The sequence below is a fragment of the Camelus dromedarius genome, chromosome 15 (genome assembly GCF_036321535.1).
Source record: "Camelus dromedarius isolate mCamDro1 chromosome 15, mCamDro1.pat, whole genome shotgun sequence".
Lineage (NCBI taxonomy): Eukaryota > Metazoa > Chordata > Mammalia > Artiodactyla > Camelidae > Camelus > Camelus dromedarius.
Genome location: NC_087450.1, coordinates 19,892,020 through 19,916,985, shown reverse-complemented (window position 1 = coordinate 19,916,985; position 24,966 = coordinate 19,892,020). Strand labels below are relative to the sequence as shown.

At 36.3% G+C, this 24,966-nt stretch overlaps 1 protein-coding gene across 3 annotated transcripts in view; it reads right to left on the bottom strand.

Annotated features, from left to right (window-relative positions):
* The window catches only part of PUS10 (pseudouridine synthase 10), a 55,100-nt gene that overhangs the window by 13,626 nt on the left and 16,508 nt on the right, over positions 1-24,966 (bottom strand). For all 3 annotated transcript variants that reach the window (XM_010989760.3, XM_031467091.2, XM_064494466.1), the window contains exons 5-11: positions 12,154-12,188; positions 8,835-8,946; positions 6,690-6,751; positions 6,348-6,393; positions 4,252-4,316; positions 2,794-2,879; positions 1,619-1,744 (exon numbers count right to left, since the gene is read on the bottom strand). In XM_010989760.3, the coding sequence (XP_010988062.1) occupies positions 1,619-1,744; positions 2,794-2,879; positions 4,252-4,316; positions 6,348-6,393; positions 6,690-6,751; positions 8,835-8,946; positions 12,154-12,188 (532 nt within the window). The remainder of the gene's footprint in view (positions 1-1,618; positions 1,745-2,793; positions 2,880-4,251; positions 4,317-6,347; positions 6,394-6,689; positions 6,752-8,834; positions 8,947-12,153; positions 12,189-24,966) is intronic.

Here is a 24,966-nt window from a genome sequence, read left to right as displayed (position 1 = left end):
AAGTACAGGTTTAGCCAATTGATGTTATTAATCAGGGATTTCAAACAGCAAGATTTTATCCCAAGGAGCCAGTTAGCACAGATGCCCGGAGGTCTGCTTTTTCTCAAGTGGCTCTCAATAATTTCCACAGCACACAATTAGAGATGCTAAACACATAGTTGGCTTTATATTCAGTTTGGGGACAATATTTTTCCTCCTCAAATGAAAAATGACAACAAATCACCTTCATGAAAGATTGCAAGGGGGAAACATGGCTGTCTCAGAGCCCTCCCAACAGCCCTCTTGGGACCCAAATAATCAGAATTAAATCTTGAATCTTCTTACAGAAAGGGAATAAGGTGGCCCAAAAAAAGAGTTTGAAAGAGACTTTTTATGCTACTGCTTTATTTTCACTTCTTCATAACTTGGATAAGTATTATCAGATGACCAGCATGTAAATACTAAATTAAGTAGGTAAAAGCTTGTGGCGATATCCCCGAGTCTTTACTGCTAAGATTCTGGAAGATACTAGGTTGCTACTTTCTTCTCCATTGGTAAATAATTCTTAATGGTCCTTTTAAAAAGGGCTCACCTTCCTGATGGGCAACAAATTATAAGAGGGATGTGGTTTTTGAAGTGCTTCTCTTTCCTCTTGACAAACAGAGAGCTGGAAGGGACAGCAATATCTCATTTCAGTCACCTGCTTGCCATTCCTAAAGCAGGCTTGTCTTAAAGTTCATCAGAGAGGAGGATGGGTGTCTAGCTGGTCCATCCAAAAAGGTGTTCTAGGTGGGTTGGTATAGGTCAGTGGAAGAGCACATGCTTAGTTAGCATGCACAGCGGCCTGGGTTCAATCCCTAGTACCGCTATTTAAAAAAAAAAAAGAAAAGAAAAGATGTTCTAATTATACTGGAAGACCCACTCTGAAGAGTATTATCGTACTTACTCACTGCCTACAGTTCTTCCTGATGTACAGCATGGTTTCCTGTGATTGAAATCTCAGTACCTTTCCTCTAGTCTAATCCTAGGTGAAATCACCAGATTTTATGCTCTTTTGACCTGACAGGCCTATTGAGACAAAGAAAGTACATGCCTGACAGGATCTGACTCACCCAACAAACCTGGGCTCATTAATACTTAGGAAATTAAAACAACACAACTACCATTAAGTCCCTGTGAAAGGACAGCTGTTGATCTGTTTTCCGTAGGCCTGAACTTTATTCCAGTACATTTTAGCTGTTAAGATGGAAGCCAGGCATTTGCCAGTGATTATTCTTAAACAAGCACTGGATGTGGAAGCTGTGTTTTAATTTTCTCATATTCCCCAAAAGAGGCTGAGGCTGAGGTGTCCCAGGGTCACAGTGTAAGTGCATTCATTTAAAGTAGTTTCAATTGTTTTGAATTTGCCCAGGAAAAGGCAGCAATCTTGTGAGAGGAAAGAAATCTCAAGGCACCCTGACTCAAATCCAGCCCGGGTCAGAGGAGCTCAGACATGGAGATCCCTGTTCACAGGAAGTTGTCAGGCAAGGGGCCCAGACTTGGCGGTGATTTACAAAATAAAGAAATCTTTCCTGACACCTCCAAGAAGTCTAGTCATGAATGACAATGTATTTAAAATATGAATATCGTTAACACTTACTCTCTGCTTTGAATACTGTCAAAAGATGTTCTGAAATTAATTCTTCCACTGAAGATTCCAGCTTCCTTTGTCCATCAATTATCCAAGGAGTTTGTGGTAGATTCCTGGAATACTTATTATATCTCCCTGCCAAAGAAATGTAACAGTAGCCTGGATGGAATGGTACAATTAACACAGTAGGATAAAAAGAAAAGCAACAACTATTTATTGAGTATCAATATCCTAGACGCTATGATATAAAACAAGGCTTAGCCTTCAGCTAACTTACAATCTAATTTGGAGAGTCAGCACACAGACATACAGATGATTCAATGAAAAGATTTAAGAAATAATAGAAGAGAGGGCTTTAGACAAAATATGACGCATCAATTAGTTCTAAGGGAATGCTCAATACACTTATTAATCTGATTGGCTGACTGAACAAGTTACAATATTATGGAACACACTAAGGAGTAAAAAAAGAGCAACTAGTACTTTTACGCCTGATGAATAGTACTCTTAGTGTAACAGTCATCGGTGATAATGTATTCCAAAGAGTTTGAATACAGGAAATTTTAAAGTTTTTGTTAATTACCTAAACAAAAAACTCTAACAGAATATGACTCACTGCTTCATGAACAAAGCTATGCCAAGGCAGGGAGCAGGGCACGGTGTTATATTCAAGACTAAAGAACAATTTCATTTCAGCTATTACTATGAAACAGCTGTAGATTTCAAAACAAAAACTGTCTACTAGATTACTTCTTGGGAAAGTCAACACAACAATTTTTTTTTCAGGCAGAAGTCGAGTGTTTAGTCATTTTGCAGATAATAAAATTATTTTTTCAAGATGGATTTCATGCTATAAAACATCCTCTCCACAGCTATGTTTATCCTGACCAGCTTCTGGTCTGTACAACTACCCATATTTTTATTTGACCATCTCTGATGAAAACTATTAACACCTGGGAAGTGTCAGTTCCCTTTGGCATGGCATTTTAAATATCAGATCTCCTGAGTGATCCTTAAGAATGTGTAGATGACCTAAAATAAGCTTGGCTATCAGTTCTATTTCTTCAAAGAGTTAACTAATCAGAAACTAATAACAGCAATAAGATGGAAATAGGAGTCAGTTGAGTTTTTCAGAAAGGAGAGGAAATGGACAGTGTAAGTATATTCTAGACTAAATATTTTACCAGCCACAAAAACAGCACCATGAGCACATTCAATTTCAAGAACAGTGCATACAGCCTTTGGTGAGTTTGGAGGACAAGGAAACTGCCTGCAAAACAAAATAAATTTTACAGCTGCTATATTCCAGACATGATACTGAACCACAAAACTACGATGAATCAGCATTGTCTCAGACACACAGAGCCCAAGTCTCTTAAGGACTAAGCCTCTTCCTAATTTTAAGTTTTGGAACCATGAGGGTTTTTTAGGCCTCTAGAGTACCACTTTTAATACATGAGAGTGGCACTAAGTAAATGAGGGCTCCGCTAATACCTTTCATGCTTGGGAGGCTTCACGTTCCCAGATGATCATTTCCAACATCAGCCTTGAGATTTGGGGGAAAAATCCAAATATAAGAGGTGGAAGCCTCTCCAGGTTCATTTTGCTACCCACAAACACTTGCTGCTGGCTTACGAAATCCTCAATCACTTGGGTAAAGCTGGTGTGCTGTCAGAGACCCGTCACACGAGCATGTCCCACCTGTGAGGAAGGTACTCCACCATTTTTCTCTCTTCTTCATTTTCATTCCAACTACGACCTTGGGAATCAGACCACAGAGCTAGAAAAAGTGGAATGTGACAGACTCTGTCCTTTGGCTAAGAAACATCAACTGAGGACAGACGAGAAAGAGCAATTCATGGCTTTATTCTCAGTCCACAATCTGGGAACTTCCAAAGCCATGCACTGGAGTCTACCCATAAATGACTAGATGTGGACTTAATCCAAAATGCTTGTCTTTAAAATTTCATTCAGTTTCCCAAGATGTCTTAACAAAGAAATTGCTTAGAAACTTGGGAACTATTGCTTGTAAAGAGTAATTGTCTTTACTTTCTCAAATTTAATAAAAATATTTTCATTCTGAGGCTCATTTTTAGTCAGTAAAATATACGAAACTTTTTCCTCATAACTTCATTGTTTGAAATTTATTCAAGGATATTCTGAAAGGATAACTATGATAATATTTTATTAAATAAAATGAACATACAAAATTAAAATCTGAGGTTTACTGTATTTCAGCATGTTTTAACAAGACCGGAAACTCATAAGCCTTTTACTCACTGTTCTGTAGATGGACAATAATAGGAAATCCAGGATTAGGGATGTAATGAGGCTAGTATGAGGCTGGAGACTCAGGAAATCTGGCTCTAAGTGCACTCTCTATTACTTAGCTGAAATCTTATGCAACTCAACTCTCTGTTTGGACCTCAATATCCTCTTCTAAAAGATAAAGAAGTTGGACTTGATTCATAAATTCAAATATTAATTTGACATTTACTGAATAACACTTCATGCCAGATACTGAGCCAGGGATTGGGGATATAATGAATACAGTCTTGTTTTAGAGATAATTCCAATTATTTCCAACACTCTCTTTCTTCTAAAATTCCATGATTATTCCTTGTTTCTATACTTCTACTTACTTGAGGAAATCCTCTTCTTTTATCTTATTCAAAGCTTTCATGACTGCCATTCTAGTGAATACTGACTATATAGGGTAAAATGAAAAGAAAAGGCATTTAGAACATGGCTGGAGAAACTTCATCATTTTAAGCCACACTTATAAGGGAAAAATACTTAATAGCGTCAAGAAAATCAACAGAACATAAGTGTCTACACTGCCAGCCCTGCAGCTGGTACACCCCGCAGCCCTTCTCTTCAGTCTAGTCCAGGTCAGCAACTCCAGGCAGACCTGGCAGAACACACCTTCCTCACTGCGCCGTCCCACCCCCCTCAAACGGGGTCCTTTTCAAATACACAAATGATGACATTGCAGGAAGTGTGCTTTGAGTATTTTTTCCCAGACCTCAAAAGAAGTTTAGACTGATCCATCTATCTTTTCTTCCCTACATCCCTTCAGGAGCCACAGTATATAATTTAGGAGTTGTCTGCCAGGGTAAGGGGGTAAAACAGAGCCAACCGGCCTGACCTAGCATCTAACAACTCAACATCACTCACCAGCCACAGACAAAGTAAACAAATCCACTATACTGAATAGAAAGGCATCTACAACAAACATCCCACTCTGGGTTTTTAAAAATAAGAAAAGCCAAACCACATGGCAGACATACTAGAACTAATTAGTGCATACATATGTGGCCACTATGATAAATCACGATTATTTCTTACGTTATGAGAAATTACACTTGACTAAAAAGGGGAACAATGTAGGAATCTCAACAGCTGATCATTAAGAGCAATGATTTTCTAAACCATATTCTGGGGAACGCCAAGGTGTCACTGGGTTAGAATTGAAAATTAAGTGCCTGTTTGTTAAGATACAAAATTTCAGGCCTGAAAGAATCTCAAAAGGTCATTCAGCTTACTCCCAGCCGTGAGGCAGGAAAACTACATTTAAGACGTGTACTTGCCAAATGGTGTGCTGTCTGTGATGCTTTGACAAAAATTTCTTTATTGTATTATTTAATGTTGGTACTTGTATATTTCCTCAAAGATAACAAAAAGTAAAACTAGATGTTCAATATAAGTATTGCTTACAGGTCATTTGGGCAGAGCTTCCCTTTGCTACGGCAAAGCAGTGAGCTACAGTTATGCCAAGATCCCTTTAGTTCACAAGGGCTGAGGGGCAGGGTCTAGTGAGAACCCCCAGGCCTGCTGTTTCTAACTTAGAGCAGTCTCATCTGTTCACCTCAGGGTGCTGACCTAACATGGTAATGTTCCAGGTGTACCATGATGTGAGAAGAGGAGGGAAGCAGTGTTTTAGGCTTGGTCTGCATTTCTAATTATTTCTGCACAGGGCACTTGGCAAATGTTACAAAATCCCCCCACCAACCCCTCCCACCCCACTAATGCCAACCCTCCCCTCTACAAAGTTCTAAAAGGCCCAGAAATTAGTCAAAGCAAGAGGTAAGACCAAAAGATGTATCTTTTACAATAAACTTATATTCTTTTCAACAACCACAATAGCAAAACGGATGTCAATAAAACTAGGAATGCCTGAGTCTGCACAAAACTAGCTAAGTAACTGTGAAAGTTTGCCAACATCATGTCATGCCATTCTATCCTAGATAATAGAAACTAAAAGTACATGCTAACTAATCTGTTCATTAACATAAACACCAGCTCACATCAGACAGTAAAGGGGAGTTTAAATAAAATGCCCTTTTGCAAATGTGCCTCTATTAATTCAGGACTGTCCTAAATAAAATAATTTACTTTGGATTGTATTTTCAAAACACTGATTTCTAGAAAATGAATATTAGACAAAAGTTTAGAATGTTGCTGAAGTTGAATGCATGTTTTCCCAAATGATGTAATCTTGGGGAAACAATCCAGACAATGACACAAACATGAAAATGTTTGCACGTTAAGACTTCCTAGCCAGAGGCAAAGGTGTTGAGAGTTGAAAAAAGTGAAAACGAATGTAGCAAATGGAAATATTTAAAGACTGATTCTTAGTATAATAGATTGCCAACATTTCTAATGTATATCCTGTTTGTTGTTAATTTGAATATTCAGCTCAAACAAAACTCAAAGAATAAGAAGCAGGAATCCTTACCTGTTTGTTTTTGGCTGGCTTGAAACAATCTGGGCATATTGCACGTCTAAGTAAAATTCAAGTTAATATAAAAGATTAATGAGTTTGGGGTGGATATAATTCAAATATATTTCATATAACATAAACTCAGGGTAAACTCAGGATATTAGAAGCAGACAAAATGAATCCCTACATGAGCTACATTGGTTTGCCTAGACCCTTATATCAGAGAGCACATTTTAAACCTACTAAGACATGAGTTCTGATATGCTCATTAGAAAGAAGAGCGATACTATTTTCATGAAAATCAAAAAGTATTAGCAATGTTGCACAATTGGCATTGTTGTTTACGTTGTAACTTACAGGAAGTGGCAATCTTCAACTGTTTCTGGGTGAGCAAAGACCACACTCACTTCAAACAAGCTCTAAAAATTATAAAGACAGTTTAAAAATGAGCAAAGGGAAACCAACATCTAACAACTTATGAATGGAAATAGAAATTAACACTCAAAGATGGCTCAGAAAAAGGGTGACAAGGAAAACTGGAAATACAACTGTTTTCAAATCAGCTTGTTCACAGGCAGCTGTAAAGGAAATAGCTTTTTTCTTTTTTAATTCGAAAGCTCAATTTACTAGTGATTCTACAAAAAAACAAGATTAAAACAAATTTTAAAATAAATTTGTATGTTTCTTTGTACATATATATAAATTAGGCATGAAGATGAATGAGAATTCAGGGAAGTGGAAAGAGATAACTGAAAGAAATGAAGAATTATTCCTGTCACTACTATGATTAGAATTATTAGAAAAGCAAAAAGCATTTTATGCTCATGCTTAAAAACTCTGTAAAGAGGCTCTATTTAAGTGCTCAAACTTCTTAAATGGATTTGACTTTTAAAAGAAAGATCTTAATTTTTTGTTTCATTTAAAAAGCAATACATAGTAAATTATAAAATAATAAAACAGGATGGGTTTTCAATCCCACTCCACTGTAGTAATAGTTTGGCATGTTTCCTCCTAGTCATTTTTACGAATATAAACATAAATGTATATACTTCTTGGGATATTAAACAGACTTTTGGAAAATTGCTTAATTCAATTAATATTATGTCATGAACATCTTTTCAGCTCTAGACTGTTGGACATTTAAGTTGTACTTAAGAGTTTCTTTTTAAGTTATTAAAAAATGATACAATGAACATCCTTGTACACATAAAAAGCACACTTTCGTACTCTATATACATTTACCTCCATGGAGATTATACAAAATTCCACATTGAGAAGAAGATATAAATGTCATACAATATAACATTTTTTTCTTTTTTATTGAGTTCTATATTTACTGATAACATTGGATCGTCAGCAAGCTTATTAGCTACTCTAGAATCACAATAGTGAATAGTTTTTTGGGGGTTTTTTTTGGCTCTAATCTACAAAATAAAATTAAAACTACAACACATTCCTTTTACTCAGAAACCTTTATTCATCCTGAATCTACTAGAACATTATTGCAGCTTTTGTTTTCTATTTTCTGTTCTCACTGATTCAACATGTAAAATTATCTGTGCTTCAAACTGAAATTTGAGGTAAAAATATTTTGCATCAATGACTTCTCTAATTTCCAAAGTACTTTCATTACTTCATTTCCTCTTCATACTATCTGTGAAGTGGTTTTATTCTCTATTCTCTCAGTATTCAGTTTAAAGAGTCTATTCTTACTAACAGAGGAAACAGAGCTATATTATCCAGAATGATAAAAAAGTTTTTAATTATTTAGCTTGGAAAGATAGTTTTGTGATTTTACTTGAATGGGGTGTATCTGATATTCAGGGAATTTCCTTCAAGCAAAATGATGAAGCAATGAGGCCACACTATTAAAATCTAATTTAAGATGAGCTGGGAATATGTCCTGTTTCCACATCTGGAAACCTATCAAGCTCATCCCTAAAATCCATTCCAAAGACTGAGGCAAGGTCTGCCCTGGAATAGGGAGGTGGCTAAGTGTTCTGGTTTCAAAGGCAGTCCGGCTTAAAATTAAACAGAGGGATTTGAGATACAAACAAGGCAGGATAGATTGAGCCCATGCTCACCACAGTTGAATAGATTCCGTCTGCATAATTGAAAACAAGATCAGCCAATAGTCTAAAGTTGACTCTACGCTTGTTCATAGTTATTTATGTATTGCTTTGGATCAGTAAATCTGTCTCTCTAATTAAACTATAAATATACTAAAGGTATAGATTCATTTCTAATCTTTTAAGATCAACACTGTACCTGTTATATTCATAAGTGTTTTGGATCACAAAGAAATCTTAAAAAAAAAAAAAAGAAAAAGAAAAACTTTAACCTCAATTTAAGATTATTAGAAACTAACTTTTTAAAAGCTTAAAAATCCTTCATTGGATTATTTAAAGAGAAGATTCTTTTGACTAACCGAAACTCTCCCACATAACAAAGTAAAACTAGTAAACCCAGAGAATAAAATTTATAATGCTGATGACCTGATACCTTTCCATCAATGGGAACACCCAGTTCCTCTGAAAACAGGGGGTGAGTTATCCATTTGTAGGCTTCTTTTAGTTGAACTATATCATTTCTTCCCAGCGACAGACTCTGCTTTCTGAATAACATAAAAATTAATTCATTGACAGGAAAACTTCATTTTCATGAAAGCAATAACTTTACGCGATCATTAAACAGTATGTATTGAATACCTGCTATGTCCCAGGCACTATTTTACACATTAGATAGAAAGCAGAGACCAAAGCAGATAAAAATTCTTCAGCTCAAGGACCTATATTCTAGTAGAATTAAGAAACTGCATATAAGACAGTTTTTAAAGTTTCAAAGACAAAAACATTCTAATGAGTTTATCTAAGCTAGAATTGCCAGATTCCAGGACTTACACATCAGAAGATGGAAAGGGGGAACAGATGGGATTGTTTTATTGCTCAGAAACTACAAAACTGTATATTACAATAATCTCATCCAGACCAGAAAAAATCTTTGCATCTACTCTCTTCCTCATAATGGGGGCTTACTTTGGGGAAATCAATGTAAAAGCTGTACTTTTCTTCACTACTAAAGAAGAAAAATTAAATCCTAAAGTATCAATGTTCTAAAATGCTCATCAACTTAATATTATATAAATGTCTGAATAAAAATCTGACATTCCTCCCAAAATCTACTCATAAGCCAATAAATAGGTTTGGGGAAGTCCCAATTATGATTTCGAGCTTTTAGTTTGAAACCTAAAATTGAGATACAAAGAAACTGAGCTCAAAGGAAAGAAAAACATGGTATGGTAATATTAAAACAACTCTACTCTGCAATGTCACTAATAAACTAACAGGCCCATATCATTCAAATAATTATAACTTCACATCAGTCCCATGGCTATTAACAGGACTTTTTTTTTTTTAACAAAAGAGATGTTTAAGCCAATTTGTGAATCCTTTCTTTAAATTTTCACTGATAGAAAGGACTACTTATAGTCAATACCCATTGTAATTTAATTCTTCAAGACCAAAAGATGCTACTAACTATAGGTAGAAAACAAAAAGTAATTCAGCTAACAGCTATATTTAATTGATCAAAAACATATAGATATATAGATATAGATAGAGAGAGAGACACCATATTCCTCTAAAAATAAAAATTAAGAAATAATTGATTTACCCATTCTTATTCCAGCTGAGAATATAACTGCTTAAACAGAACGCATTCATATGCTCTGGGATTGTGGCTTAACAATGAAATACCTGGTAAATCCTATATCTGACAAAAAATTAAATCACTTTTTTACATTTAAGGACTTATTCAAACACTAAGTGTTTGAGCTTCATAAACTGTTCGTAATTCTCTGAATATGAGAAACATTTCAGGTATTTTGAAAGGATATCTTGATATTGTATCAGTTTAACTAATGATATTCGCATAAAATAGCATCAGAGTTAAAAAGTAAATAATTAAGGTATAAGCACACATTTTAAAGAATAACAAGTTGAAACAGAAAACACAAGAATGAAAAACTCTCTAAAAATTATTTGGACTCTAGAGAGTACAAAGTGTTGCAGCCAATGTCAATCCTAAAAATGGGTTAAAACATTACTCATTATGTATTTAAGAAAACTGGTATTTTAAGTCCTTCATAGTCTTTGAAATACATTTAGAGCATTTTAGTCCAGTTTAAAACTTCAACTACAAATATTTTTTCCTTCCAGATTAAAGAGTTATAGGAAAGGGTTAAAAGACATTTTGGAAATCTTATCCTCACATTTAAGGCAAAAGTACAATACTTAAAATGCCAGATTTTCAATCCTGCAAATTGAATGTGGCTAATAACTTTTCTGTATAGTTTAGGGTACATGTTTTCACAGAGGCCCTTAACTTACGACTGATGGTCCTAGAGGAATCATTAAAGTGAATTCAGTACCAATTTAATCCTTAGTAACTGCATTTCCCTCTCTCCTCTGTCAGATATCTACTGATGAGGAGCTCAACTGCAATCACCTTTGCTGTAGATACAACAGGACAACCATTCCAGAGCAAAGATGAACCATCTTCCCCTAAATACCACGAATCAATTCTTTAATGACAATTCCTCCACAATGTTTTATATTAGAATGAACTAGGGACACTGAAGGAAAGACTAGTATTCTATATATATTTTTTTATTTTCTAGTATCTCTGCATTGATCAGGAGCGTTAAGAACTCAGCTTAGTTTAAAATCCTTCAATAAGGAACAACAGCAAGCAACATGGATGGAAACTGGAAGCAAAAAAAAAAAAATAGCATACTCTGACTACGCTAACAAATTTCTCAAACATAGGATCAAATTTTATTATGCCAGAATCGCAAGACTTGGAGATTTATTTAATTTAACAGGACCCCGAAACCTTTGATAAATATGTGGTTATTATCCTTTTAAAAATGCAGATACAAAATACAACACACACACAAAAGCCAAATCAATTACCTTTCCTATAAATCACCAAGTATGAAATTCTAATACAGAAATCTGTATTTCTTTCTTTGGTTTTCTTTCCAGGGTACACAGGAACCTCCAGTGGTCACATGGCTCTTTTTTCATATGTGTACAAAACTTTTAGTTCCAAAATCCAGAAAGCTCTGGGAAACTAAAGATTTTTTTCTTAACTCAGTTGGCAACCAAACTGACTTGAACATGTGAGGCTGTTTAGACTTTACTGAATTTAGTGTGACTATTCACATGTTTCACTGCAGAAATATTAATGTGTTTGATTCTATAGTACCCCCAGACCCTGGAGGAGAGGGGTATGTTACATATGGCATTTAACACTACATTTCCAAAAATCTAAACAATTCTAAGTTCCAAAACACACTTGGCACCAAGGGTTTCAGATAAAGGACTGTGGACCTATGTTTTCTATGTCTTAACTTTGTATAAACTCATTGGTGTTCTGCCTTAAGTAAGGCTTTACTATGTATTTTTTTAATAGCATAATTAGTTTTATAATTTAGTTTCTAAGACCAGTGTAAAATGTGTTCCTTTAAAATAGCTTGCCAAACTACATTATATGAGTGCCTAATGCATATAAAATATGATTTACATTCATGATAAATCTATAAAAAATGAATCTGCTTTAATAGACTACTAACATACTGTGCAAAAAAACCAAGCAAGGTTGACAACTAAATACATACAATAAAAATTTTCTCCTTGTGACAATTTCTCTAGTCGCTAGTGAACTTACTCTAAAAAAAAAGAGACAGTAGTAGTAAAAGTACTTTAAGAATCAGGTAGGTTATATTTAAATGGTAGTAAAAATTCCCTAAATTACTTACCCCATTTCCTGTTTTACCAGCAACCATGCAGCATGCTGTAGGCAATTTAGTCACACCCAGGAAGAAGAGAAAAGGGTAAAAAAGGTTCATTGAAATTCGGTTCCAATATCATTACCAAAGTGCTTAAGTAATTTGCTAATCAAACTCTCCTTTTCAGGAGAGGAGTCAGTGTTGAGAAATGTGGCAATGACCTCAATCTCATTTAAAATCAGAAATGAGGTTAAGATGTCACTTTGCAATGCTAGCTTGCTGGGGCCTAGGAATTCAACAGGGGTATCCCCTCCTCCCTACAGATGTCTATTTCTCATTAATGACTTACAAGTGTTTTTTAACATGAGTAGCTTGCATTTTTTTCTTAAAATACCTTACTGTCTCATCGGGGAAAGCCCAAAGTGACTGAGTACATGCTGTATCCCCAAAACAGAATTGAAGGACTCAGTTTTTTGTTTTTGTTTTTTTCATAAGGCTAACACATTTTAAACTAATTAATGATATACACATGTAAGTGTTCAGGAGTAAAATGTACCAATGTCTGTAACTCCGGAATACAACAAAAACTAAGATGGGCAGGTGGATAAACTGATGGCTAGATAGATCATAAAGCAGAGAAAAATAGCAACAAGTAGAGAATCTAGGTGGGTGTATGGGTTTTCACTGTACAATTCTTTCAACTTTGCTGTAGGTTTGAAAATTCTCATAATAAAATGTTAGAGAAAATGCTCTGGGAAGGATTAATAAAAGGCTGAAAATATTGCTACAGTGAAGACAGTAACAGTCATGGTTGTTATGAAGATTAAATCAAGTTCACGTAAAATGCTTTGCATAGTAAATGTATGACACTAAGATTTCTCAGTTTGCCATTAGACTCCTATAGTTTTCACCTTAAAAAAGGTAATACATGCCTCATATATGGCATTTTGTGAACATGACAGAAGCATACCTGTGTTAAGTCAATAAAATACCATATGTAGTCCCTGCTTCTACATGTCACAAAAATGGCCAGTCACACCCATTTCAAGACCTGAAGATAGACAGGCCAACAGCTGTTGTGGTTCATATGTAGAGCCCTGTCCTTTTAAACTTCAAATGGCTGGTGGGACACCAGAGAATTTTAAAGACTTATGATCATTCGTAAACATTAGTTGCATTACTTGGTTCAGACATGAGCCAAGCAGAACAAACTAATCACTAGCTAGGTAAGAACTAGAACTGTTCCCAATGCCTAAGTGTCTCATCAGTGCCTTCTGACTTGTTTACTTTGCTAACCCAAACTAATACCATTTATAGTGCTGCAGGACCCCTTCCTTCTTTCATTCCCTTTACTCAAGCCCTCTTTGAAAGTGTACAGGCATGGTATAATACACAAATTACGAGGAGTCAGAAGACCTTGCTTTAGGCTTTACTGGATTTCTGGTATTCAGTTTCCTAATATGTAAAATGAGAGATTTAGACTAAGATGATTGTAATTAAACATTTCTGGATGGCTAAAGGTCATCACTAATGAACATTAATTAGTATATTGTTTTGTAACAGAAGCTGTTAAGACTTATTAAGACATTGAGATCATAGAAAAAAATAATGGTCTCCTAAAGTTGAAACCTTGGAGTTAATGTTGCCCCACCATTCCTCTTCAGCTTCCATACCTTAAATACTTGTTTGCTCATCTATAAAGGGACAGTAATATATAGTAATATTCCCCTTGCAGAGAAATTATGAGGATTTAATGAAATTGTGTATGTAAAGAACCAAGTAGGGTTTCTGGCATGTACTTAATAAATGGTAACTATTATTGCCATTTTTGAATTAAAACCTTATCCACAATTCATAAATAATAAAATTACACCCCTTTAAAGATTTACAAGGCTTGATCCCTTTCCCCCACATCCCAAATGGCTCTGCTATAAGTAGTTCTGAAACCCTCCTTGTCAATGAAATCCTCATGGGTATCTGAGCTATAGAGAACTATCTGTCCTCTTTTTTTTTTTTTTTTTTTTTAAGGGGACTCAGATTCTTCTGTCCTTTTTAAAGATCTTTTACTCCCCCCTTTTGAGGCAAACTGTTCTATATGATCACTTCCAGGTGATGCCATCAAATCTGCAATCTATCCTGCCATCCTCTGATTATAAAATAGGGCAGAGCTGGGGGTTGCCAATGGAAACCAGATTACCATGTGTAACATGTAAAATTAAATCAAATGTCTTCAGTACGTGAGATTTGCTACAGGGTTTTTCCTTCTTAATCCTCTGCAGGCTCCCTGCTCAAGCATACCAGCAGGTTGGACTGAACTAATCACACAGCAGGGGCTGGAAGGCTGAATCCCAAAGAAGTCAGTGTTGCTCAATTATTCAATTTTTACCATGTGCTAATAATGCCCTGGACCTGCTTTTGCTGAGGAAAAAGAACTACATTTCTCCCTTTCAGGTCACCAAGATAATTTTAATAAATGTTCTATTCCTTATTAGTCAGTGGAAAAAAAATCATTCTCTAGAGTAAGCAATTTAATTCTTCCTCCCCCTCAGAACCATATGGCCTTAACATTATCAAGTTTAATCAAATTTGATACCAAAGGCAGTATGTCACCTCCTGAAAATTCAGGAGCCACAGGATTTAATCCTAGACCCTGCTTTGCTAAATGGGGCAGGTGAATAACATGCTTGTTAAAGTGCTTGTGCACTCTGGTCTCATTCACACACACACACACACACACACACACACACACACACACACACACACACAGAGGCATATACCTGTATACACATATCATGGAAACTCTATGCCTGGGAATGGCTTTTAACTTAGAGTTCTGAGTTGAACTCTGAACTTCTGAGCTGAATTCATCCAGCATCAAACAATGGGAGTGGTGACAGCAGAGGTGGCAGGAAGGAAGGACAGAGAGAGAGGGGCATTAAAAATGACATGTTGGGGAATTACAATTCAGTAAAGTTGGAGCTTAGGGTATGTATGTATGTACATAAATGTGAGCGGAGGTTCAATGACTAGAGATGAAACTGGAATGATCAGCAGATTTGGGGTGCCAAGCCAGGGCACAAATCCAAAGACTGAAACTATAACATGAAGTGACACACTGTGTATATACAAATTCCCATGACAGTGCAAAGAAGAAACAACATTCCATCTTCTATAATTCATCAAGTCACAATATAACCACTATCTTTACACTACTTTTTTTCTTATATGATAGCTTTAGAGGAAAATAAAATATTTCTTATACTAAAATATTTCTTTATCATTCATGTGAAAATATAGTGTGAAACAGGCATATGTTCCAGAAAGATGTTGGAATGACTATAAAAAAGATCACCCACTTTTCTCATATTTGTTGCCTATCTGGCCCTTACAGAAACCTGAGTCTTTAATTTCTGAAAGACGGAAACCAACACTAGACTAAAATGCAGGTTATCGCTCTAAATATTGTGTGATCACTTTGCAAGGTGGCTTACCTCTCTGAGCCTTGGTTTCTCAACTATAAGATGAAGGGGCTCAACGCTTCATTATTTTTCAGGCTACCTCCTATGTGGTGATATCTTTAACAGACGTGAAAGATCATGCTCATAAGGGAACTCATGAACTAGGAGAGAATAAATGTAAGTAAAATGATAATAAAATATTAATAATGGTGATTAATAGTATTAATAAAAATTAAAATACAGAGTGGTGGGGACTGTGACAGGGACATATTTTAAAGGGACATTTAAGACATCCTCAGCTCAGTCTTGTAGGAGAAGTGACACCTAATCTGAGCTTTGAAGGATCAGCTATTTAGAATTAACTGGATGAAGAATGGGGAAAGTAGGGAGTGGGGGGTGGGAAGGGACAGACTGGGATTTCAAAATGTAGAATAGATAAACAAGATTATACAGTATAGCACAGGGAAATATATACAAGATCTTGTGGTAGCTCACAGCGAAAAAAAATGTGACAATGAATATACGTATGTTCATGTATAACTGAAAAATTGTGCTCTATACTGGAACTTGACACAACATTGTAAAATGACTATAACTCAATAAAAAATGTTTTTGTTTAAAAAAAAGGAATTGAGAGAAAACCCAAGAACAACAACAACAACAAAAATAAGAATGGGAAACGTATGTTCCAAACAGAAGAAATCTTGTAGTGCAAAGGCCACAGAATATCAGGAAGGCTCTGGGAACTGTAAGTTAGTGGTCCCTAAAGAGTTGAGGATGTGTGGCTGTAAAGTGCAAAAGAGGACGCAGGACTCAGATCATAAAACTACTGTACCCATGTTAAGGGGTTTCAATTTTACACAATATGTGGCAATATGGTGCCACAGAAGGATTTTAAGCAATGAAGTAGCATGATCACTCCTGTCTTCAGGAATGCTCATGCTGGTTGCAGTGTGAATTAGAGGAAGAAGATAGGAACTAAGGGAAATGAAGACTTTTGGTAAAATAAAGCAGTAATTCAAGTAAAAAATAATATATATGGCAGTGGTGGTAGGAATGAAGAGGAGGCGGCAGCTTTAAGAGATAACGAAGACACAGATAGGCAGGACTTGGTGATCAGCAGTGATGTTGGGGTTTCTAAATTACCACTAATACCCTTAAAACTCTAAAGTCTTTTGAATCTCACACATCTCTTGGACTGATTTATAATAATGAAGATAATATAAATAGAGATTTGCACCAACAGGGCAATGACAACAGTTGTTTGGGCAGCTAGAAGTATTATCCCCGGCTCCTTCTTCTTTTCCTAACACACACGCACGCACGCACACACATGTATTTTTCTTGCACACAAATAGCCAGTTAGGAATTAGGCTCAATAATGCTATCAGTAACACGAGAAAATCTTCTTCCCTCTTCCCACCCAGCAAAACTGCCTAAGATTTGCTTCTCCTCCTCCTCCCCACCCCCCAGCCTGCAATACTTTAGGCACCTACCTCACTAGAGCCCAGTCCTCACCTCATGTCAGGTTTGGTGGCAAGTGTGGTGGCAGAAAGAGAGGGAGGGCGAATACACTCCTAGAACCACTCCTGACTCTACCACTTAGCTACCCCCACGCCTCCTCACTGCCGCCACCTTCTGCCTCAATCCCCAGAATCTCTGGTGTCAGACCTGTGATGTAATGACTAACACACTGAGTCTGGGTGTCTCCTTTGATAAATAAAAGTTCTGTCAGTCATGTTTAAAAACCCACTCCAATCCTCTACATTATCTTTCCCTCCAGGGTTGAGAAAAAAAGAAAATGACGTGAGACATAAAACCTTCTCACTTCAGCTTTTCCTACTACTGTTGGCAATAAAAACTTTTAGATAACATTAAAAAAAGGTTGAATATTTTGTTTCTGACAAGGCAAGAGGAGAACAGCTAGGACAAATCAGCAAAGATAGAATAAATCTGCAGGGTCAAATTAGGTACAGCTCTACTGACCCAGTTTTCAAGAGAATACTATTTCTGTTTTGTGAATTTTAAAAAGGAGAATTTCCACCACATTTTTCCAATACTCCAGATGCTGATGTTTGCCTACCTCTGAAGGACCTGATCGCAAATAATCACAAGAGGAAGCTCCATGGGGGTGGGAAAGCAGGGTAGCAGTGGCGGTGGAGGGAAGGGTCAGAGAAGTTAGCATAGCTGCAGTAAGAGGCTCTGAGACAGATGTAAAGACAGACGTGCTTCAGTCTTGTCCTTCAGGGTCATGTGCTAACGAGGGGATAACTTGACAAGTGAATTTTAGGTAACTCTAGAGTTCAAAGCATCAGTGAAGCAAAGACGTCTCAACAAATACCTGTTAGCAACTGGGTGTGGCTGAGGGTGCAAATGTGTTTCCTCCTAGAATTTGATTTTAGAGAACTAGCATCCTCACTGAAACGCCAGTTAGTGTGAAGTGAACCTGCAGATTCCAGAGGCTTCAATGCATCAACGCGCTCCACTTCAGTAGTCATAAATTCAGTTTTACTTCAAAACAACTACCAAGACAAAGAACTTTTAAAGGTAAACTGTAAGTTTTGGAATACCAAAGAGACAAACGAATTGTTAATTGCTGAGAAACTGCTAATTGTTGGAAAAGCTCTCTTCAAAAAATAACTCAAAAACTCTATAAAGAGAAGATCTAAAAATTATTCCAAATTATCACAGGAAAATTACAAAACTGGAATCATTCCCTCTGTTGTACTTGATTTGCACTAAATGTATTCTTAGGGATAAGAATTTATTAAATTAAAAAAATTAATTTTTAGATGTTACTTTTTAAATACACTAAAAGAATGTTACAAAAAAATAATCAGACTTTTGGCTTCAAGACGGTGGACAAAAGCCCTTTTTGCCCACTTCTCTGGAAAATCATGTCAAAGTCAGGAGAATGAAAAACAGAAAAGGAAACTCCATCTGCAATTAAATAAGAATATTCATATCACTCCAACTCTCAACACATGACATAAAGGGGACGCAGGAGTGGAACGTAGCAGAGCCCAGGAAGCAGATCCCTCAGTGTCAGCAAAGCTGAGGCCTGGAAGCCTAAGACAATAGAGGGTGAACCATGGGCTAAAAAGAGAGGGAATGGTTGAAGGTTTGTATAAAGAACGGATAGACCCCCAAGTCCCCTCCCTGACACCAAGCAAGAGATTTATATTCTGGGAAATTGAATTAGAGGTGTCTATACTCAGGAGCCCTGGGCAAGAGGACAGCTGGTGAAGCCCTGCAAGGAAGAGGAGGGGGTCAGTGAGAGTTTACAGGCTGAACAGAGACCTGCAGCCCCCTTTCCTGCCCTGCTCTTGGCTACCCTGAGAGGCTGCCTAGCTTATACCTTTCTGGACGGGAGATTAGAGGATTCTTCTTTGGATAAACTGGATGGTTTCTGATGGAAATTTTTCATATAATGTGATACGGTCCTTCCATATAAAAAGTCAGTTTATTACCTATTCTTCTCCAGTAAAACCCAGTCAACAAGCACCATCCTTCCACTCCATAAACACATGACTTTCAAACACTGTTTAATGTTCTATGTTTAAATGAATGGACAGAGATCACTAGTCATTTGAAGAAAATCTCTATCGTGAAAGTAAGAAACCACAAAAGTGGAAAAAATAATGCATAAATTCCCACGTACCCTTCAAGCCAGGTTCAAATTATCAACATTTTGCCAATCTTGTTTTATCTATCTCTATTACTTTTGTTTTTGTTTTTGTAAAGAATGGTGGGCTGGAGTTAAAAAAAAAAAACAAACCTCAGAAATAATTTCACCTGTGAATACCTTCCAATGGAAACATTTTTAAAAGCAGTGTTATTTGATAACATTTAAACTTACAGTGAAACATTTCTGATGTTAATTTAAAAATATGTGAGGGGGTACACAGTTTCTCAAAATTATTTTGGGGCTGGAGAAGGGTACATAAGGAAAAAAGTTTTAAAAGTACTTACTGAACTTTAGCAACAACAAACACCGTTAGAAATGAAAAGGACACCAGAACCACATTGCTTATGGAACATAACCTTCTCACTCTTTCTTTCTCTATGTAAAATACCTCAACCTCAAAGGTTCTGTGTTCGATCAGCAAAGAAGTATGAGGGCCTCTGAAGGGTGGAGGAGAAGGAAAGACCTCCTTCCTCTCACTCTCCATTTCTTCCTTTTACTCTGATCACTGGGTAGATATAAATTACCACTGCTGATGCTGGGGACCTGGGCAACACATGCTGGATGTGGTTCAGGGTGACCACAGTCAATGACAAATAGCTGTTGTGTGCCCATGTTTGTTAGGCATGTACTGGTAGACAAAACAGACACAAATCCCTCCCCTTGTAAAATGCAGTCAAGTGGAGAAAAGTAAAACAGGAAAGGGGAATGGAATAAGAGCAATGTGCAATTTTAAATAGGGTAGTGAGGGTAAAGCCTCACTGAGAAGGAAATACTTGAAAAAAGATATGAAGGAGGTGGGGGAATGCATACATCTGAGGGACAAGCATTTTAGGCAGAGAGAACAGCAATGCAAAGGCCCTGAGGCAGAAGTATGCCTGCTGTGCCCAATGTGGCTGGAATAGTCAGGGAAGAAAACAAGTATCAAGTGATGAAGTCAGTGAACTAAGGTGTAGTTGTAGGGCAGGGCCCGTACAGGCCCTTGCAGGCAATTAAAGGACTTTGATTTTATTCTGAGGGAGATGGGGAGACACAGGAGGGTAAGAAAAGAAAGGACACAAATTAACTTACTTTTTAAAGTGGCAGAGGACAAGCATAGAAGCAGGGACAGCTTTTAGGAGGCTATTATAAAAGTCCAGGCAATTGCTCAACCTGCCTCTGTACATTCTCTGCCTCAGGACAAAGGAAATAATTTTGAGAGATACAGCAAGGAGAAAGGGGATTTCCTCAAGCCTTGCCCCTTCCAAACTTTCAGTTCTAGTTTTAGTCTAAAAGTTTAAGGAAGGTGATTTGTTGTGAAGCTGAGAACGGAACAGCATCCGCACGAGGCCAGTTTCTAGCTAGGAATGGTACATAACATGTGTGCAAGACATAAAGGCAAATAAATATCAAGGCAGATCAAACCACACACCCAACAACAAAATGCAGTAAGATATTCTGAGGAAAGGGGAAAGGAGAAAGGCAGGGGCCCTTGGACTTTAAATCCTGTCCAGTTTAAATCCTGCCAATATTTTTATTAGGACACTTTGATGTAGTATTTGTAAGGAAGGGAGGGAGGAAGGAAGGGAGGATTGGAGGGGGAGAGGAGGGCAGGGAGGGAAAGGGGAGGAGAGAGGGAAAGGTGAGAAAGAGATAGACACAATGAAAGAAAAAGAAGAGAAAAGGAACCATGGATTCCTAAGAATAATTTGGTGAAGACTATCTGAAGAGAAGATCTAATGACAAACCTTTGGTGTGTGGGAAATTTCAAGTGCATTTCTAGCGAAGGGCAAGGTGATAAATTATTCCTACACCACCACTAATTTGTACAATATGGTATGAAAATAGAAGCTAAAATAACTAAACAAAAAAAAGGCCTAAGTGCATGAGATGTCAAAAATTATTATTTAATACACTCATAAGTCCACGTGGTAATTAATTTTCCCTACCTTTCTCTTCCATCTATCACTCCTCTACAATATAACCTTAAAATTCCTAGGGTCACTATTGGGTATGAATCCTACTATTAACTGCCCCCAAAAAAGAATAAACTCTATAATAAATAATTTTTCCACATAGTTTGTCTTCATATTTTTCCACATAATTAATTTGTAAAATAAAAACTAAATTGGTAGATTTCCATTAGTGTTGTCACCATACAAAAAAGTATTTCTAACCTCACAGATGAAGAATATACTGTCTTTGCAGATGAAAGACGGTATACTTTGGTCTCAGTAATTTGTTTAATGTAGTAAATAAAAATAATGTAACTATAATAAAAATGAGACAAATGCAAAAATTGTATTTTTAAAGTAAACAAATATATGCGGACTTCTGGGTAAAGAGAAAAGATCAAATTCAAGTGTGCACTTTTGCTAATCCTCTAAAACAACAGTAAAGAGATTTGTTAAAAGAGCATAAAATCGACCAGGATGGAGACAGTGAGAGTGTAGGGAATAGCAAAAATTTGGAAGCTGGAAAGCAGAGGGGAGTGGTAAGGGACTTAACAGAGCCAAAAACAAAAACAAAAACAAAAAACCCTGAATCCTAAATTGGCAGCAGGGGAAACTGATATTCCACAATCAACAAAAGTTCGAGGAATAAACACCAAGGAATTCTGGAAGTAGGGGTAGGAGAAGCAAAATAAGGAAGACTGACTGAAAATCTGTTTGAAAAAAAGGTAGATCCTCAAATCCGCAACACCACTCCACCCATCCAGGTGAATATCTGCTCTAACTCCTGTAAAAGACTAGAGTTACTTCTGGAGATGGTAAAATGAGGGTCTTTTTCACTGGGGGTCATGAGTCACATGAAAGGAAATGACACCAGATTGCAACATGGATCTAGAGGAAAGAATGAGGAGCACCAGAATGGTAAATCTGTGGGTATCAATATAATAGATATGCATGACTTTTAAGACAAAAATTATAACACTGTATTATCATAACAGATATATAACAATTGCACTGAGACCAGTAAATAGAAACATAATGTAACATTATTGCATTTTACTGTTTTTTTATTTTATTTGTTCATTCTTTTTTTTAAGTTCCACATATGAGTGAAACCATACAATTTTGTCTTTATCTGACTTATTTCTCTTAGCATAATACTTTCAAGGTTCATTCATGTTGGCACAAATGGTAAGATTTCATTCTTTTTATGACTAATTCCATTGTGGATATATACCACATTTTCTTTATCCATTTATCCATCAATGGACACTTAGGTTGCTTCCACATCTTGGCTACTGTAAATAATGCTGAATGAACATAGGTGTGCATATATCTTTTCAACTACTGTTTTTGTATTCTCTGGATAAATACCCAGAAGTGGAATAGCTGGATCATATAGCAGTTCTATTCTTAATTTTTTGAGGAATCTACATGCTGTTTTCCATAGTAGTAGCACCAATTTATATTCTCACTAACAGTGTACAAGGGTTCCCTTTTCTCCAAAACTTGCTATTTCTTGTCTCTTTTATAATAACCATTCTAATAGGTGTGATATGGTTCTTAATATAAATATAAAAGGGCTACCTGTGTTGATAGTAATGCATCTATTTTATTTCATTTCCTTGTGTATGCTTCATGACTACATTTAAATAAAGTCCATTTTATTTCTCCCCACCCAAGTTAGTTCCCCTAGCATTGTATCTGCCCAGATACTCACAGTAACATTTTAACAACTACTTTAGAAATAAACTGAGATTCCACCAGAAAAAAGGATCAAGAGTTTCAGTCATATCAATACTTCAACAGCTACTTATCTGAATAGCTTGTAACTTACAACAAAAATAAAACGTGACTCTTTAATTTGCCATATATATAATACACATTTTTAAAATAAAAAACTCGCCCTCTTTTTTCTGCCAGTACCTGCTCCGAGCACTCTTGCTAAGGTTGTAGAGACAGCCATCCACCCAGCTAATCTCTGACTCACCGTTCAACCAAAAGCTATAAGCAATAAAAAGGAATCACCACTGTGAAGTGACAAACTAATGCTCAACTAAGGTCTTTCACATGAGATTTTACGAATGATGAGTGTCCAAAATGATTAAAAAATATTTATCACATTTAAAAAATTGGAAAACTTAGCATAATAAAAATAATGGCAAGGAGAAAAATACTCAGGTTTTCTTAGAAAAAAAAAAATTCTCAGATAAACATTTCCTTGAATGGTATCTACTCCAGAAATTAGATTACAGTAGTATTGATCCTGTATTAATACTGGTAAGGAAAAACAAACATTTAAAAGGAAAGATTTGTAAAGATAACTTTCAGTATTTTAAGCAGTACAACCTAATTTTTTTTTTTAAAAGCAGCAAGAGCAACTGCAGCACTACCAATGATCAACACTACTTAACTGACAAATCTTGTCTAAAACAATTTAACGGATCCTTATTTTTTCTTAAAGATAACGGAGTACTAGTACTAGCTCTTAAAGAAGTTTCTGAAAAGTCGATAATGAAGTTGGATTTGTCTGACATCAGGGTGGTACCTGCCACCAGACCCCTCTTCCTGGACATTTGGACGTGTGTATGACGAAAGAACCTGGCTGAAAGCCTAACTGGCATTCCCACTTCTAATTATTAAGGGATTAACACAATAACTCATCATCACACACACATACCAATCTTCCTAAGACCAAAAGAAAATCAAAGTAGCTCCTCACAAAAATGACTAGAAATTCCTCTATTTTAAGATATTGGCTATAATAAGATATTTGATTCAAAACCCCTTCTGTACGTATTCCAGTCATCTGATAACAAAACTTGAACACAAATGTGGTGGGTAAGTACTAGAAAATGTAATTTTAATTTTATTTTCAAAGTTGTAGTTTTAGAGAATCACCAAATAAACTGGTGGTTTATCATCATGCTTGTTAAATTACTACTTTTGTTAAAATAAGAAGAGCTCTGGTTCCATTTCTCTTCTTCTTCTTTTCCTCTTTTTCAACCAAGAATCCTTTCCCTAACTGAGGATATTGCACCATTTGAATGTGGGGGTCAAAACGTAGACTAAGTCTCTCCTATAAACACAGATACACAATAACCCACTCTGATACCTGACCAAATCACAGTGTTGGCAGTAAGAAGGGCATAGCAATAATCAGAAGCATGTAATTTGGAGTTGGATACACGAGTATTTAAATCCCAGCTCTGTTATTTATTAGCAATGTCAACTTGAGTTTCAGTTTCATCATCTGTAAAATAGGTACTACTTCAAGGGGTTGTTCAGATTAAATGAAAGCGCACACACAGCATGCTGTCACACAAATGCTCCATAAATGATGGCAGCTACTGCCCCTTGTTTTCCCAAGAAAGGAGTTGTATCTTGCTGCTCCTAAAACATAAGTACACATTGTGGTGGTGCGGCTGTTTCACATATAAACTATCACTTTATATACATATAGACATATATGTATGTATAAGTTATTACAATGATTTTTCAAAAATAATAACCTAGTAGGTTAGAATTACTAAGTCTTAAACATGATGGTGATCTCAGCAAAAAGGGTAATTGAGATGACTTCTCTCAATTGGGTAACAAGAGAAATCCAAATCTGAAATAAGCAGAGTCTAAATTAGAAGTTCCCTTTTTCCGGGGGGGAGGGTATAGCTCAGTGGTAGAGTGCCTGCTTAGCGTGCATGATGTCTTAGGTTTAATCCAGAGTACCTCCATCAAGAAATAAATCACTAAACCTAATTATCTACCCCTC